At 45.0% G+C, this 15,628-nt stretch overlaps 2 protein-coding genes across 2 annotated transcripts in view; both read right to left on the bottom strand.

The window, feature by feature from the left end:
• Nucleotides 1-15,628, bottom strand: part of LOC144697326 (uncharacterized) — a 228,137-nt gene that overhangs the window by 59,028 nt on the left and 153,481 nt on the right. The window lies entirely within an intron of this gene.
• On the bottom strand, nt 5,019-8,931 carry LOC144696995 (uncharacterized). The gene is made up of 2 exons (XM_078568743.1): nt 8,376-8,931; nt 5,019-6,384 (listed from the first exon to the last, which is right to left on the bottom strand). The coding sequence occupies exon 2, from the start codon at nt 6,265-6,267 to the stop codon at nt 5,146-5,148; it is 1,122 nt and encodes a 373-aa protein (XP_078424869.1). The 5' UTR covers nt 6,268-6,384; nt 8,376-8,931; the 3' UTR covers nt 5,019-5,145.

Raw genomic sequence — 15,628 nt, 5'->3', positions numbered from 1 at the left:
GATCTGGGTGTCCTTGTCCATAAGTCACTGAAAGTTAACATGCAGGCGCAGTTAATGGAATGTTAGCCTTTATTGCAAGAGAATTTGAGTACAGGAGTAGTGAAGTCTTGCTTCAAATGTACAGAACCTTAGTTAGACTGCACCTGGAGTACAGTGTGCAGCTTTGGTCCCCATACAAAGAACAAAGAAAAGTACCGCACAGGAACAGGCTCTTCGGCCCTCCAAGCCTGCGCCGATCATATTGCCTGTCAAACTAAAACATTTTGCACTTCTGGGGTCCGTATCCTTCTATTCCCATCCTATTCATGTATTTGTCTAGCTGCCTCTTAAACACCACTATCGTACCTGCTTCCACCACCTCCTCTGGCAGCGAATTCCAGACACTCACTACCCTCTGCATAAAAAACTTGCCCCACACATCTCCTCTAAAGTTTTCTCCTCTCACCTTAAATCTGTGTCCCCTAGTAATTGACTCTTCCACCCTAGGAAAAAGCTTCTGACTATCTACTCTGTCCATGCCACTCATAATTTTGTAAACTTCTATCAAGTCGCCCCTCAATCTCCATCGCTCTAGTGAGAACAATCCGAGTTTCTCCAACCTCTCCTCATAGCTAATAACCTCCAGACGAGGCAGCATCCTGGTAAACCTCATCTGAACCCTCTCCAACGAATCCATATCCTTCTGGTAATGTGGCGACCAGAATTGCACGCAATATTCCAAGTGTGGCCTAACCAAGGTTCTATACAGCTGCAGCATGACTTCCCAGCTTTTATACTCAATACCCCTGCCGATGAAGGCAAGCACGACCTTATCCACCTGCGTTGCCACTTTCAGTGACCTGTGGACCTGTACACCCAGATCCCTCTGCCCGTCGATGTACTTAAGGGTTCTGCCATTTACTGTATAATTCCTACCTGTATTAGACCTTCCAAAATGCATTACCTCGCATTTGTCCAGATTAAACTCCATCTGCCATTTCTCTGCCCAGGTCTCCACCTGATCTATATCCCGTTGTATCCTTTGACAATCCTCTTCACTATCTGCAACTCCTCCAACCTTAGTGTCGCCTGCAAACTTGCTAATTGGCCCAGTTACATTTTCCTGCAAATAATTTATCTATACTACAAACAGCAAAGGTCCCAGCACTGATCCCTGTGGAACACCACTAGTCACAGCTCTCGATCCAGAAAAGCACCCTACCACTGCTACCCTCTGTCTTCTATGACCAAGCCAATTCTGTACCCATCTTGCCAGCTCACCTCTGATCCCGTGCGACTTTACCTTCTGTACCAGTCTGTCATGGGGGACCTTGTCAAAGGCCTTACTGAAATCCATGTAGATAACACCCACTGTCCTTCCATCGTCGATCATCTTTGTCACTTCCTCGAAAAACTCGATCAAGTTAGTGAGACACGACCTCCCCTTCACAAAACCATGCTGCCTCTCACTAATATGCCCATTTGCTTCCAAATGGTAGTAAATCCTGTCATGAAGAATCTTCTCCAATAATTTCCCTACCACTGACGTAAAGCTCACCGGCCTGTAATTTCCTGGATTATCCCTGCTACCCTTCTTAAACAAGAGAACAACATTGGCCATTCTCCAGTCCTTTGGGACCTCACCTGTAGCCAGTGAGGATACAAAGATTTCTTTCAAGGCCCCAGCAATCTCATCCCTTGCCTCCCTCAGTACTCTGGGGTAGATCCCATCTGGCCCTGGGGACTTATCCACCTTAATATTCTTCAAGACGCCTAACACCTCCTCTTTTTTGATCTCAGCATGATCCAGGCTATCTACACATTCTTCCTTAGACAAATTGACTGCTAAATTCTTCTCTTTGGTGAATACCGATGAGAAGCACTCATTTAGTATCTCTCCCATTTCTTCTGGCTCCACACACAGATTCCCACCTCTGTCCCTGATTGGGCCTACCCTTTCCCTGGCTACCCTCTTGCTTTTTACATATGTATAAAAGGCCTTGGGATTTTCCTTAATCCTGGTTGCCAATGACATTTCATGACCCCTTTTAGCCCTCCTGACTCCTTGCTTAAGTTTCTTCCTACATAGAAGGGATATTATTGCCGTGGAGGGAGTGCAACAAGGATTCACCAGACTTGTTCCGGGGATTGCGGACTGTCTTATGAAGAGAGACTGGGGAAACTGGGCCTGCATTCTCGAGAGTTTTGAAGAATGAGAGGTGACCTCATTGAAACCAACAAAATACTTAAAGGAATAGACAAGGTAGGTGCAGGTAAGGTTTTTTTCTCTGGTTGGGGAGTCTAGAAGCAGGGAACACCATTTCAAATTAAGGGGGAAGCCACTTAATACCAATAAGAGGAGAAATTTCTTTACTCGGAGGTTGTGAATCTTTGGAATTCTCTACCCCAGAGGGCCGTGGAAGCTCAGTCATTGAGTATGTTTAAGGTGGAGATTGATATACTTCTGATTAACAATAACATAAAGGGCTATGGATAATGTGGGTAAAAGGTACTGAAGTGTTCAATCCGCCATGATCATATTGAATGGTAGAGCAGATTTGATGGGCTGAATGGTGTTTGCCTGTTCCTATGTTCCTTTATGTGACGCAAACATGTAAACATTTGTTAGTGAAATGGATTCATTCAGGACAGACAGCAGGAATTATTTCAGGAAATTACACAGTGTAGTGAGAAAGGAAATTCAGTGTCAGGATTGGGGAGCTGGGACTTGTTACTGAAGGTTTGAGAACTGAAATAATCTGCAGTAAGAGTGGAGAAAATAACAACAAACTGAATATGAATAAACATGGAGCACCATTTCCCAATTTGCTCCATCCCCGATTTTAATCTCTCCACCATTGGTGGCTGTGCCTTCAGCTGCCTGGACCCTAAGCTCTGGAATTTCCTCCCTAAACCTCTCCACCATTCTACTTCACTTTCCTCCTTTAAGACACTCCTTATAACCGACCTCTTTGATCAAGCTTTTAGTCATCTGATCTAATATGTCCTTATGCTCCTGTGAAACTCCTTGGGACATTTTATTATGTTAAAAGCTCGATATAATTATCAGTTGTAGCTCAGTCAGACCCGATCATTTACTGAGTGTGTATAAATGTAACTCAGACAGACACAGCTTGTGTCATAGTTCAGTGAGATCTGATCACTGACTGAATGAGTGAGTTTTTATAAATGTAACTCAGAGAGACACAGCTTCTTAGACCTGAGGAGAAGGAAGCTCTGAACTAAACACTGGACTTTCTGTTTTGCACAATTGGGAATAGATGAATGTTTCCAAACATTGAAAATTACTAATAAAGTCATTTAAGATGGTTTTTTGTTGTGAGCTGCATTATTTGGTAGAATTAGAGTGAAGGAGTGGGATTGATCCACAGCATGAGTCACCATCTTAAGGACAGGAGGAGAGAGAATCTGGAGAGGAGAAAAGAATAAGTAGGAAACTGGACACTGAATCTGGAATAATGAGCAGAGAGGGAGAGGAGTGTGCAGGACAGAGATTTATAGATTTGGGGGAATGAAAGGGTAAAAATGTTCCATAGAAACTAGAATTCTCTTCTAAATTTCTATCCTGTGCTGACAGTGATGACTTTTGTAAACTCTATTTACAGGGGGTTAGAGGGGATTTGCAGACGGGAAACCTAAACTAAAAATCTCGATAAGATCTGAAGGAATCACTTAATTCATATGCCTGATTATTGAAGAAATGTTTGCACTGTCTTTGGGAAAAGATTTAAATCATAATTTTGACTGAAAAATCACCAGGGTACACACACAGACACCCCTGAGTCGGAAACTCATCTCGGGGTCAAACATGACATCAAGCATATGAAAAGTCTGTTTGAGTCTCAGACAGTTACCAGGGAGAGGAATGGAGTTGGTAGCTAGGGAATGAAAACAATGACTTCAGTCTTCCCAATATTTAATTGGAGGAAATTTCTGCACATGCACCACTGGATATCAGACAAACAGTCTGATAATTTACTAAGAGCGGAGAAGTTGAGAGAGGTGGTGGTGAAGTAGAGCTGGGAGCTGTCAGTGTAAATGTGATAACTGACACTGTTTTCAGATCATGAGCAGAATTTTACAGCCCCGTTGTGATGGGGGCGGGGCCGGGAAATGTGGTGAGCTGTTCAAAAGTCCGTTGACTTTGGCGGGACTGGAAAATCCCGTCAGCAGGAGGGGCTGTAAAATCTCACCTTCTGTTATTGTGTGGAGCAGGTTGATAAGAAAATCAATGCCAAGGCTGGATCCTTCGGGGACACCAGAGGTAACTATGTGAGTGGGAAGGGAAGACATTGCAAGTGATTCTCTGGCTATGATTAGACAGGAGAGAGCAGCCCCACCCAGCTGGACGACAGGGGAGAGGTGAAGGTGCAGAATGATGTGGTCGACCTTGTCAGAGGCTGCAGACAGGTCGAGGACGAGACAGAAATATGATTGGGGGGGATTCAAACATACAGTTCCGGGAAAGATAGGCAGGGATTTGGGAGGTGACAACAAGGGCTTTGAAGAGGAAAGGGAGGCTGGAGATGGGTCAAAAGTTTTTAAGGATGACGGGGTCAGGGATTTGTTTTTTTGAGGAGGGGGTGAGGATGGCAGATTTGAAGGAGAGAGGGACAGTGCCTGAGAGAGAAACTGTTAACATAGTCAGTGAACATGGGGAAGTTGGCTGATCAGCAGCTTAGTGGGAATAGGGTCGATGGAGCAGGAGGTGGGATTCATGGACAAGATGAGCTCTGAGAGGGCAGGAGGGGAGATGGGAGAGAAACTGGAAAAAGGTTCAAAGCCCAGACAAGGATGAGCTTTAGAGGCAGTTTGGCCCGGTGGGATAGTGGGAGGGAGGGAAGCAGCAGGGACTGCTGATCGGATTGTCTCAATCTTAGTGACAATGAAGCTCCATGAACTCCTCACAGTTGTTGTTGGTGAGGATGGGGGAGACAGGGGAGAGGGAGAGCCCTTCAAAAGGAACAAACTTATCTTAGAAATACTAAAAAGACACAGCACAGTGTGTGTTTAACACAAAGCTAATTTATTTGACTTTTAACCAGAATATTAGCTCCTGTAAGTGACCTGGAGTTTATTAACATCAGCAGAAACATACAGAAGCAGATGGTTCAGTCCTGAACGTGATGAACCCAATCGCCATCATTACTTGTGAACTCGCTGGTGTCTCAGCAGGTGGGATGAGGTAGTGAATCCCTTCCCACACTCGGCGCAGGTGAATGGCCTCTCCCCAGTGTGAACTCGCTGATGTACAGTGAGTTGAGATGATCGCACGAACCCTGTCTCGCAGTGAGTACATCTGAACGGTCTCTCGTCAGTGTGAACACGTTGATGGTGCATCAGGTCCCCAGAACCTTTAAAACACTTCCCGCAGTCCAGGCATTTAAAAGGTCTCTCATCATTGTGAACTCGCTGGTGTGCAGTGAGTTGAGATGATCGCCTGAACCCAGTCCCACAGTGAGAGCACTTGAATGGCCTTATATCAGTGTGAACACGTTGATGAGACATCAGTTTCCTGGAATTTTTAAAGCACTTCCCGCAGTCTGGGCATTTAAAAGGTCTCTCATCGTTGTGAACTCGCTGGTGTGTCAGCAGGATGGATGAGGTAGTGAATCCCTTCCCACACTCAGGGCAGGTAAATGGCCTCTCCCCAGCATGAATTCGCTGGTGCTTCAGCAGGTCAGATGACCGGGCGAATCCCTTCTCACATACTGTGCAGGTGAATGGTCTCTCCCCAGTATGAATTCGCTGGTGTACAGTGAGGTCAGATGATTGCCTAAACCCAGTCCCACAGTGAGAGCACCTGAACGGTCTCTCGTCAGTGTGAACACGTTGATGGCGCATCAGTTCCCCAGAACTTTTATAGCACTTTCCACAGTCTGGACATTTGAAAGGTCTCTCCTCAGTGTGAACTCGCTGGTGGCTCAGCAGGTGGGCTGAAATAGTGAACCCCTTCCCACACTCAGAGCAGGTGAACGGTCTCTCCCCAGTGTGAACTCGCTGGTGTGTCAACAGAGCGGATGACTGAGTGAATCCCTTCCCACACATGGAGCAGATGAATGGCCTCTCCCCAGTGTGACTGCGCCGGTGAGTTTCCAGCTTGGATGGGGAAATGAATCCCTTCCCACAGTTCCCACATTTCCATAGTTTCTCCCCAGTGTGACTGTGCTTGTGTCTCGATAGGTCAGATGATTGGCTGAAGCCTCGTCCACACACACAACACACATATGGTTTCTCCCCACTGCGAATGGCGCTTTTTCCTTCCATGTTCAAAATCCGATGATATTCAGCTTATGGCAAATTGGGCGACTCTGTCAAGTCCTGATGTGATGTTTGGTTTGAGTTTCCTGGCTGCAAATCCTCCCCTTCTAATCCCCTGTGAAACTGATTTAAAACAGAAAAAAGGGAAGTGAGAGAGAACCCACAAAAACACAAAGGCAGGTTGTGACATTGAGCTGAATGAATCTGGTAATTTGTGGGGCCGGTACCAGGGAAAAGTGACCATGAAAACTGCTGGATTGTCGTAAAAACCCAACTGGTTCAATAATGTTCCTCAGGGAAGGGAACTGGCCACCCGATCTGAGTCTACACAAGACTCTGGGCTCTATGGAAGGAGAGCGAGAGAGAGAGGACTTTGACAGAACCTCCCAAACCCTCAATCCCCACCACTCAGAATGACCAGGGTAGCAGGTGTATGTGAACACCATCACCTCCAAGTTCCCCTCCAACTCACACACCGTCCTGACTTGTCTGACATCCTGTACTGGATGAACAGAAATTTACTTTATTCAAATATTGGGAAGACTGAAGCCATTGTCTTCGGTCCCCACAAAAAACTTCACTCCCTAGCCCCCAAATCCATCTCACTCGGTGAATGTACTGTACTTAGATTTCCAGAAGACATTTGATATGGTGTCACATCCCATGAATGAATTAAAAAAAAATGAATGGCAAAAGGTTAGTACAGGTCAGAGACGAGGAATCATGTGAGGAATAACTCACCTCCTGACTCCCAAAGCCTGTCCACCATCTACAAGGCACAAGTCAGGAGTGTGATGGAACGCTTGCCTGGATGAGTGCAGCTCCCTCAACACTGAAGAAGCTGGACACCATCCAGGACAAAGCAGTCCGCTTGATTGGCACCACATCCACAAACATTCAGTCCCTCCACCACCGACGCACGGTGGCAGGAGTGTGTACCATCTACAAGATGCACTGCAGGAATTCACCAAGGCTCCTTCGGCAGCACCTTCCAAACCCACGACCACTACCATCTAGAAGGACAAGGGCAGCAGATAGATGGGAACGCCACCACCTGGAAATTCCCCTCCAAGTCACTCACCATCCTGACTTGGAAATATATCGCCGTTCCTTCACTGTCGCTGGGTCAAAATCCTGGAACTTCCTTCCTAACAGCACTGTGGGTGTACCTACACCACATGGACTGCAGCGGTTCAAGAAGGTAGCTCACCACCCCCTTCTCAAGGGCAACTAGGGATGGGCAATAAATGCTGTCCCAGCCAGTGAAGCCCACATCCCGTTAATGAATTTTTAAAAATACTGTAGGAAGATAAAGTTGGTCAGCCAGCAGAACATGGTCGGGGGATGGGCAGTGATGGAAGCCTCATTTAGACACACTCTGCAGAAGTAACAGTAAAATAATAAACATAATTAAAATATACCCATTATTCGAGACAGAGGAAGTTAGACAATAGCAGAGAGGTGATCAGGGAGGGTAGCAGTGAAACAGAGCAATGGATGGAAATGGATTCAGATCCACAGTGAAGGAGCCACACCAGACCCAGAGCCATGTAACCTCTCACAGATAACAGAGCATAGAAGTAAATGCTCTAAAGTGTAGATAAATGGTCAAAAATACTCAGCTCTGAAACAATTTCAACAAATGGAAACATATCAGAAGCATTGGATCAGAGAAAAATCTCCCAGTTGAGGAAATACCCGGGGAGCGGGGTGATGTCACCACGCAATTGTCAGTGCGTGATGACATCACAGACACGAACACAGAACATCTGGGTCTGTGCAAACCAGTGATCACCACACATTATGAAGGATGTGAGGGTCCTTGAGAGGGTGCAGAGGAGATTTACCAGAATGGTTCCAGGGATGAGGGATTTTAGTTGCAAGTTTAGGTTGGAGAAATTGGGCTTGTTCTCTTTGCAGCAAAGGAAATTGAGGAGAGATTTGATGGAAAAGTATAAATTTATGCTGGGTTTAGATAAGAAAATCTGTTCTCATAATCTGAATGTAAAAGGATTACGGGACACAGATTTAAGATTTTCAACAAGATCTACAGGGGGAATATGAGGAAGAAATTTCACACAATGAGTGGTAATGACATGGAACTCAACGCTTACAGTCAAAGGCCGATAATATTCAAGATCCTGATGAATTGACTGATTGTGTCAGATTTTCATGCAGTGCTTGGCTTGAATTTCCTGTTTTCAAATCTCTTTCTAACTCCCTGTAAAAGGAGTTTCCAAAATCCATCCCTGTCAGTCCAGGATAGAAATCCACAACATTCTCTCCTCCTGCTGACAGGGACAGGGTTGACCGTGCACGTGCCCTGCTGCACATTGCCCCTGGTTGTCGTCAGCATTCTATCGATTTGAGGATTACGTCTACTCAGGGTCGTGAGTTTCTGCCGGGTGGCTTCATGTGACTGAACAGACTCTCAGACCTTTGGACACAAGGGGCAGGACGTCCCTTGTGCTTGTGGGATCAGGAGAACAGAAGTTGCTTCCTTTCCTTCTCTGCACATCACTGAGATATTGTAACTCAAAGTGTGAAGCAGCCTGATGGAACAAGTTGTCCCCATTGTTTCATTAAAAACATCTTATCTATAAAGATAAGCATCCACAGATCCTGTTAGACCTGCTGCGCTTTTCCAGCAGTTTCTGCTTTTGTTGCTTTGATCGGTAAAGATTTCCGCCGCGCATGCGCCCTGCATCACGTTGCCCCATAAAGATGTCGGCCGCGCATGCGCCCTGCATCACGTTGCCCCAAAAAAGATGTCGGCCGCGCATGCGCCCTGCTTCACGTTGCCCCAATAAAGATGGCCACGTTAACCGGGCCTGTGAATGAGAGAAATCGCACCTACAGCTGCTGTCCAGCTCAGTGCTAACGGGCGACCGTTAGGTTCTTTTTCAAGATTTGCGGCTCACACAATATGTTTACAGAGCCTCCCCGACCAACTGCCGAATCCATCGCTCCCTCCTTCCCGCCATCGATTTACCGTTTGCAGATCCGTGAGAAATAGTCTCTCCATCGCCATCACCTGTACTGCGCAAGTGCTAAACATTGGACATGGCGCCTGCGCACTGGTCTCTTATGATGTTAATAGAGGACATTCTCCACCACAGAGAATGCTAGGTAACGGCCCCACCATTGACAATTCAAATTATTCTATCCTGATTTGTTTTGCTGTTATGGGGTGGCCAAACGGTCCAATATTAAAGCTAGGACACAAATTATACTGAAACCCATCAGCATGGATCCTCCATTATCCACTGAAAATAAGGGGAATGGGAATTGGTAGAAAATCAAGAGTCCCCAAAGCAACAGCAATAACAGCAGAATCCAACCTCTCCAGTCACATGTGAACTCACTGGTGTCCCAGGAAAGAACAAGTGGATCACTGCCCACACACACAACATTTGAATAACTTCTCTCCTGTATAAATGTGCTGATCATGTATCAAATTCTTTGAACTTTCAAAGTAGGTGAGAAAGCTGAGTAAATCCTTTTGTACTCTGAATGGTCTCTCTCCAGTGTGCCTGTACTGCTGCGTCAGTAAATGGGGTGACTGGTTCCACAATCAGCTGGTGAATATCCTCTTCCTTGTGTGAATGCGCCCATGAGTTTCCAGTTCAGAAGGGCAATGGAATCACTCTCCAGTCAACAACAATGAAAACGTGCATTTATATAACACCTTTACCAAAATAAAAACATTCTGAGAAACTTCACATGGGTGTTAACACCCCCAATATTAAGACAGTCTGTGTTTTTGTCTCTAATTTGATTATTGTATAATTTCCATACAATAAAAATGGGAATGCACATATTTAACCAACATCAATCGACGGTTCTATTAAATGTGTCATCATACATTGTGTAACATCCCTATGGGTGTAAAACAGTAGACCCTCTGGCTCAGTATGACCTGTGCCTTGCGAGACATGCTAGGAATATCATACAAATGGGAATTACTGTTGTTTCATATTTGTTATAACACACATTTATTTTAATCAAATGTCTTGAAGCTGATTGTCTCCCAGGCAGATTTATTCCAATAATCTTAATAACTAGTGTTTCTGTTTTCCCAGATTTGCTAATATCAATAACCAGTTAATATTAATATCAGTTAATATTAATATCAGTTAATATTAATAACCAGTATTTCTTGTTTTCCTGTTTTGTTTCTACTGTTCCTGCATTAATCTCACTCCATTGTTATTTCTCACTTCTATTTTAGCTCATCGTTTTCTTCAATATCCTTTTTCAAAACCCATTTCCCATCTACGTCCACCCACCTATTCAATTTTTTGTGAACCAAGTTGGTAATGATGTAAGATATATTATGCAGCATGATATATAATATTATTTCTGGTGGTGAGTGTTGATTATAATGATTGCAGGAGTTATTCTTTATTGAGGGGTCCCATCTGAAACATTAAACATCACGTTAGATTTCTGTATCCTTCGCGACCAGGGAAGTTACAAAATGACTCAAAGTTCAGATCTGGCCCATGACAATGGGTGTCGAGTCCACCGACATGAAGTACCATTGCCAGCAGCCCCTCACCCCACTCAGCACAACTCCTGGCCTCTCCCTGCCCTTTGGTGCTCCATAAGTCATTGCTGCTTCCTATTGCTGTTGCGTCAAATGATTAGACAAAGTTCCGCACTGTGCGCAGGAATTTCTTCTCAGAGTGTGCAGTTGCAGTCAGTCACTTAAAATACATCAACAAGGTAATAAGTAATGGTGGAGGCATCGAAGGAGCAGGAGTTGGGAGCCGTGGTGAGAGCAGGAAGTTAACTGTATGAAGTTAGAGGGAGGGAGGTAGAAGGAGTGTCAGTATGAAATTGGAAGAAGAGAGAAGGAATGTCAGTGTTTGGATAGTTCCATCATAGCCTTTCCTCATCCTCAGGAAACTGCAAGTTGAAGATGTTTGAAAAACCATCACAATGTACAATGGAAGAACATAAGTTTAAACCTGGGTCCGGTGGTTCCTCCGAGGTTTAATTACCTACTGCCTCCAGCTTTGTTTCTCCTCCCTCAGACACTCCAATTCTCATTCACAGGTCCAGGCAGGTGATCGTGCCCTGAAGGACAAACTGGGCCTGTGGCAGCTGGTGAGGGAACACACAAGTGTGAAAAACCCTGAACTTGTTCTCACCAATCTACCTGTCATAGGGGGATCTGTCCATGACAGGATCAGTAGGAGTGACCACCGCATAGTTGTGGAGACAAAGTCCCATCTTCACTCTGAGGATACTCTCCATCGTGTTGTGTGGCAAATGGGATAGATTCAGAACAGGTCTAGCAACTCAAAACTGTGAGCACATGAGACAGTGTGAGCCATCAGCATCAGCAGAATTGTATAGTGGTGGGAAACATTTCAGAGACATGAAGCTAAGACAAGATTAGCTGTCACTTGGAAAATATGCATTAATAAATGAAAACCAGCATGAATTGGTTAGAGGCAAGTTCTGTTTGACTAGGTTTATTAAGCTCTTTGATGAAATAATGGAAAGGGCTGATGAGGCCAGCATGGTTGATGTTATTCATATGGACACTCAGCATATCCCTCACTCCACCATTATCGTCAAGCCAGGGGATCAGCCCAGGTTCAATGAAGAGTGTAGGAGAGCAGGCCAGGGTTATCACCAGGTAATCCAAAAATCAACCTGGTAAAGCTACAACACAGGACTACTTGTAAAACAGTGGAAGGAGTGTGCGATAGACAGAGCTAAGCCATCCTGAAATTAACAGATCAGATCAAAGTCCTGGAGACTTGTGTTCCAGAGCTAGCCACACCCCCACTCAAGCCATTCCAGCAGCTTTCCAAAGAAAATAAAACCCAGCCTATGAAATATATTCCTCCTAGCTGATTTTGATGTGAATAAGGTTCAGGATCACCTCTCATTCCTCTAATGGGTATAGGCCCAACCTGTCCAACCTTCCTTCATGAGATAAACCTTTCATCCCAAGAATGAGTCTAGTGAACCTTCTCTGATCTGCTTCCAACGCAATTGCCCTTTTTCAAATAAGGAGACCCAAACTGTACACAGTCCTCCAGATGTGGTCTCACCAAGGCCTTGTGCAGCTGCAGTAAAACTTCCCTACTGTTATATTCCAATCCCCTTGCAATAAATGGCAACATTCCATTTGCCTTCCTGGTCACTTGCTGTACCTACAGACTAACTTTCATGATCCATATCGGAATGGAGAGCTGGGGTTCACCCGTGGAAGCAGCGAAGTTTAAAAAACAATGGGGCCCGATGTAGGCCTCAAACCCACAGCGCTGAGGTTAAAAAGCACTTGATCTACTGACTGAGCTAGTGAGGCATACAGCAATGATAGAACCAGATACCTTATCACAGCGAGATAACTGTCCGAATGCAATGGTAGAGAAGGGAATTGACCAACAGAAGCCCAATGCGTTCCCCTCCATCATCAATAACATTATTCACAGCTTCCGCTTCTCAGCTGCACCTCCTTCCAAACATTGTGATCCATTTTCCGCAGGATTTGTTCCTGGATTTAATATTTACCTGCTTTGTGCCCTCATTTTGAAATCAGATTCGCTTCAATCTCCAACACAAGTTGAATTGCAAACCTGACAGACAAACAATGGAAAACAAGTCAGTCAGTAACACAAATCCAATGGTTCTCATTTTCAGATTCACAACAGTCAGATTTTGAATAAAAGGAAGGAATTTTGCAGTGAAAAGATTTCGTTGTTTTTATTTGTGACTCACTCGCTCGGGTATTCCATGAATGTTGTTCAGAGGTTTAGTGACTGGGATATAATCTACCTGTGTTTCCATGAGCCTGTGCTCGGTGTATTGGGAGGTTGAGCCCCGGGTTGGAGTATTTGGCATCCAGGGGTGGGCAGTAACCCACTGATTGAAGCTGCCGTCGCTGCTTTCTGTTGACAGCGGGCGATTGGAGAGTGTGGGGCCAGAACTTTGCTGCTTTTCTGCTTTTCCCTGTCTCACTCACTGTGAAGCTGAGGAGGAGCGAATGGGTTTGTTTGAATCTCACAACTTCATAGATTTCTAATGGGCTCGATATAGGTATATGGCAGGTGTAATTGTTTGATCATTATTTTAAAAACAAATATTCATGTAAAACACCCGGGCAGAAACTTAATGGCTAGCAACAGAACTGTTAATGGTTGGAGAATTTTTCTTGCAACCGAAGTACTCGTGACAACCTGGAACTGTGTGATAATGAACGCTAATTTCAGAAAACAGTGAAGGTTTTGTCTCTGGATGGTCATAACTCACCACCCTTTCGGTTAACATCTGAACGCACAGGCCAATTGTGCCACAGAGGCTGATTTAAGGTAGTTCTACAAGATACCCTAAACCAGGGTGTCAGCGAGTTAAAGCTTCAGATTGCCACTCCCAGAATGACAATTGTTCTCTGTCAGTTTTACTCTTCCAAAATAAAGGGTGGGGCAGTCATTGTGGATACATGGAAACAGTCTGATCCCACCCACTGCAGACACATCCATATCACCAGGAACCAGCTCTCCTGCAACCGCTTCTGTCTCCCTTTAAGCTTTTCAGTGCCTTGTCTGTTACCAAGTATTCTGATGTCCCAAAGCCGACATTTGGTTTAAATTGCTGATGTGCAGTATCGAGAATCCTTTCAATGCCTCAGATCAGTCCATTTCACTGATAACATCAGAAACAATGTTCCAGCATCTTAAAGAAGGGAAAGTTGCCTTCACTGACACACACTAAATCTAGGTGTCAATTTCTCTTAACCTGGAGAAATTAAGACCACAGATGCTAAAACTAATTTCCTTGACATATTCTGATATATCCTGACCATTGACTAACTGTAAATTTCTTCTGAACCTTGGGGCTGTGACTGCTTCCTGGAAGAAAGTGTCCAGGTAACTCTCCCCCTCCCTGATGCCCCTGATGTCTGCAGCTCAGACTCCAGCTCAGTAATCTTGAGCCTAGGTTCCCTGAGCCGCAGACACTTGCTGCAGATATGATGGCCCAGGATCGCAATATTCTACACAAACTCCCACCTGCTACAGACCTGGCACACCACCTGCCCTGTGAGGAACTTTAAACTCTGGCCCAGTGATAGGGGTTATTAACTTCAGAGAAATAAACAAAACATGTGATTAACAGCAGCATCCAACTGCTGCAGTCACAAATGAACCCGCTGGTGTCTCAACAAGTCGAATGGTCGATTGAATCCCTTCCCACACTCGGAGCAGGTGAATATCCTTTCCCCAGTGTGAACTCGCTGATGTTGAATAAGGTGAGATGATTGTCTGAATCTCTTCTCACAGTGAGAGCAATTGAATGGTCTCTTGTCAGTGTGAACAAGCTGGTGTTTAATTAGGTCAGGTGAGGTTTTAAAGCAATCTCCACAGTAAAAGCATTTAAAGGGCCTCCCGTCACTGTGAACTCTCTGGTGTGACCCCAGGCTGGATGACTTAGTGAATTCCTTTCCACACACAGAGCAGGTGAACGGTCTCTTCCCAGTGTGACTGCGTCGGTGAGTTTCCAGCAGGGATGGGAAACTGAATCCCTTCCCACAATCCCCACATTTCCACGGTTTCTCAATGGTGTGGGTGTCCTTGTGTATCTCCAGGTTGGAAGATCTAGTGCAAACTTGTCCACACATGGAACACATGTATGGTTTCTCCCCGCTGTGAATAGTGTGATGTTTTTTCAGGCTGTGTAAGTGGTTAAAGCTCTTTCCACAGTCAGTGCACTGGAACACTCTCACTCGGGTGTGTGTCTGTGTCTCGGTGCTTTTCTGGTCACACTGATGTTTGTAATCTTTTCCCACAGACAAAGCAGAGAAACATTTCTCCTTCCACACTCAAATGCTGATGATATTCAAGTCCTGATGAACCGGGTGACTCTAACAGATCTTGATGTGATGTTTGGTTAGTTTCCTGTGCAAATCATCTCCTTCTAATATCCTGCAGAAAGAGTTGACAGTGTCAGTATCGCTATCAGTTCATGTTAGAAATTCAAAACAGACAATTCTAGCTTCTATGCAACTTTTTTCTCTCTCTGTTCTTCCAAACATGTGACTCATATCAAACTAAAAGAAGCCCCAAACAGCAACAAAAGCAAATGGAATTTTCACAACTAAACCACAATGTTGTTTCCAGTGACTATGAGACACTCTGGACTCTGAAGTGCCCACCGTTTGTGGAAGGGATCAACCGTACTGATGGAGACTGCATCCTCCCTGGCCACCAGGGCACAGACAAGACCATAGAAGACCGAACAGCAGCCAGAGGGTCCTACCCACCCTAGATCTACAAGTTGCTGTTGTAACCACGCTGAAGCGCAGCTCCAGGAGAAGATCCTCTGATGTACCCAGCCCACTCCACACTGG

The sequence above is a fragment of the Cetorhinus maximus genome, chromosome 23, assembly GCF_964194155.1.
Source record: "Cetorhinus maximus chromosome 23, sCetMax3.hap1.1, whole genome shotgun sequence".
Classification (NCBI taxonomy): domain Eukaryota; kingdom Metazoa; phylum Chordata; class Chondrichthyes; order Lamniformes; family Cetorhinidae; genus Cetorhinus; species Cetorhinus maximus.
Note: the sequence above shows the minus strand (reverse complement) of the source record. Positions and strands in the feature narration are given on the sequence as shown.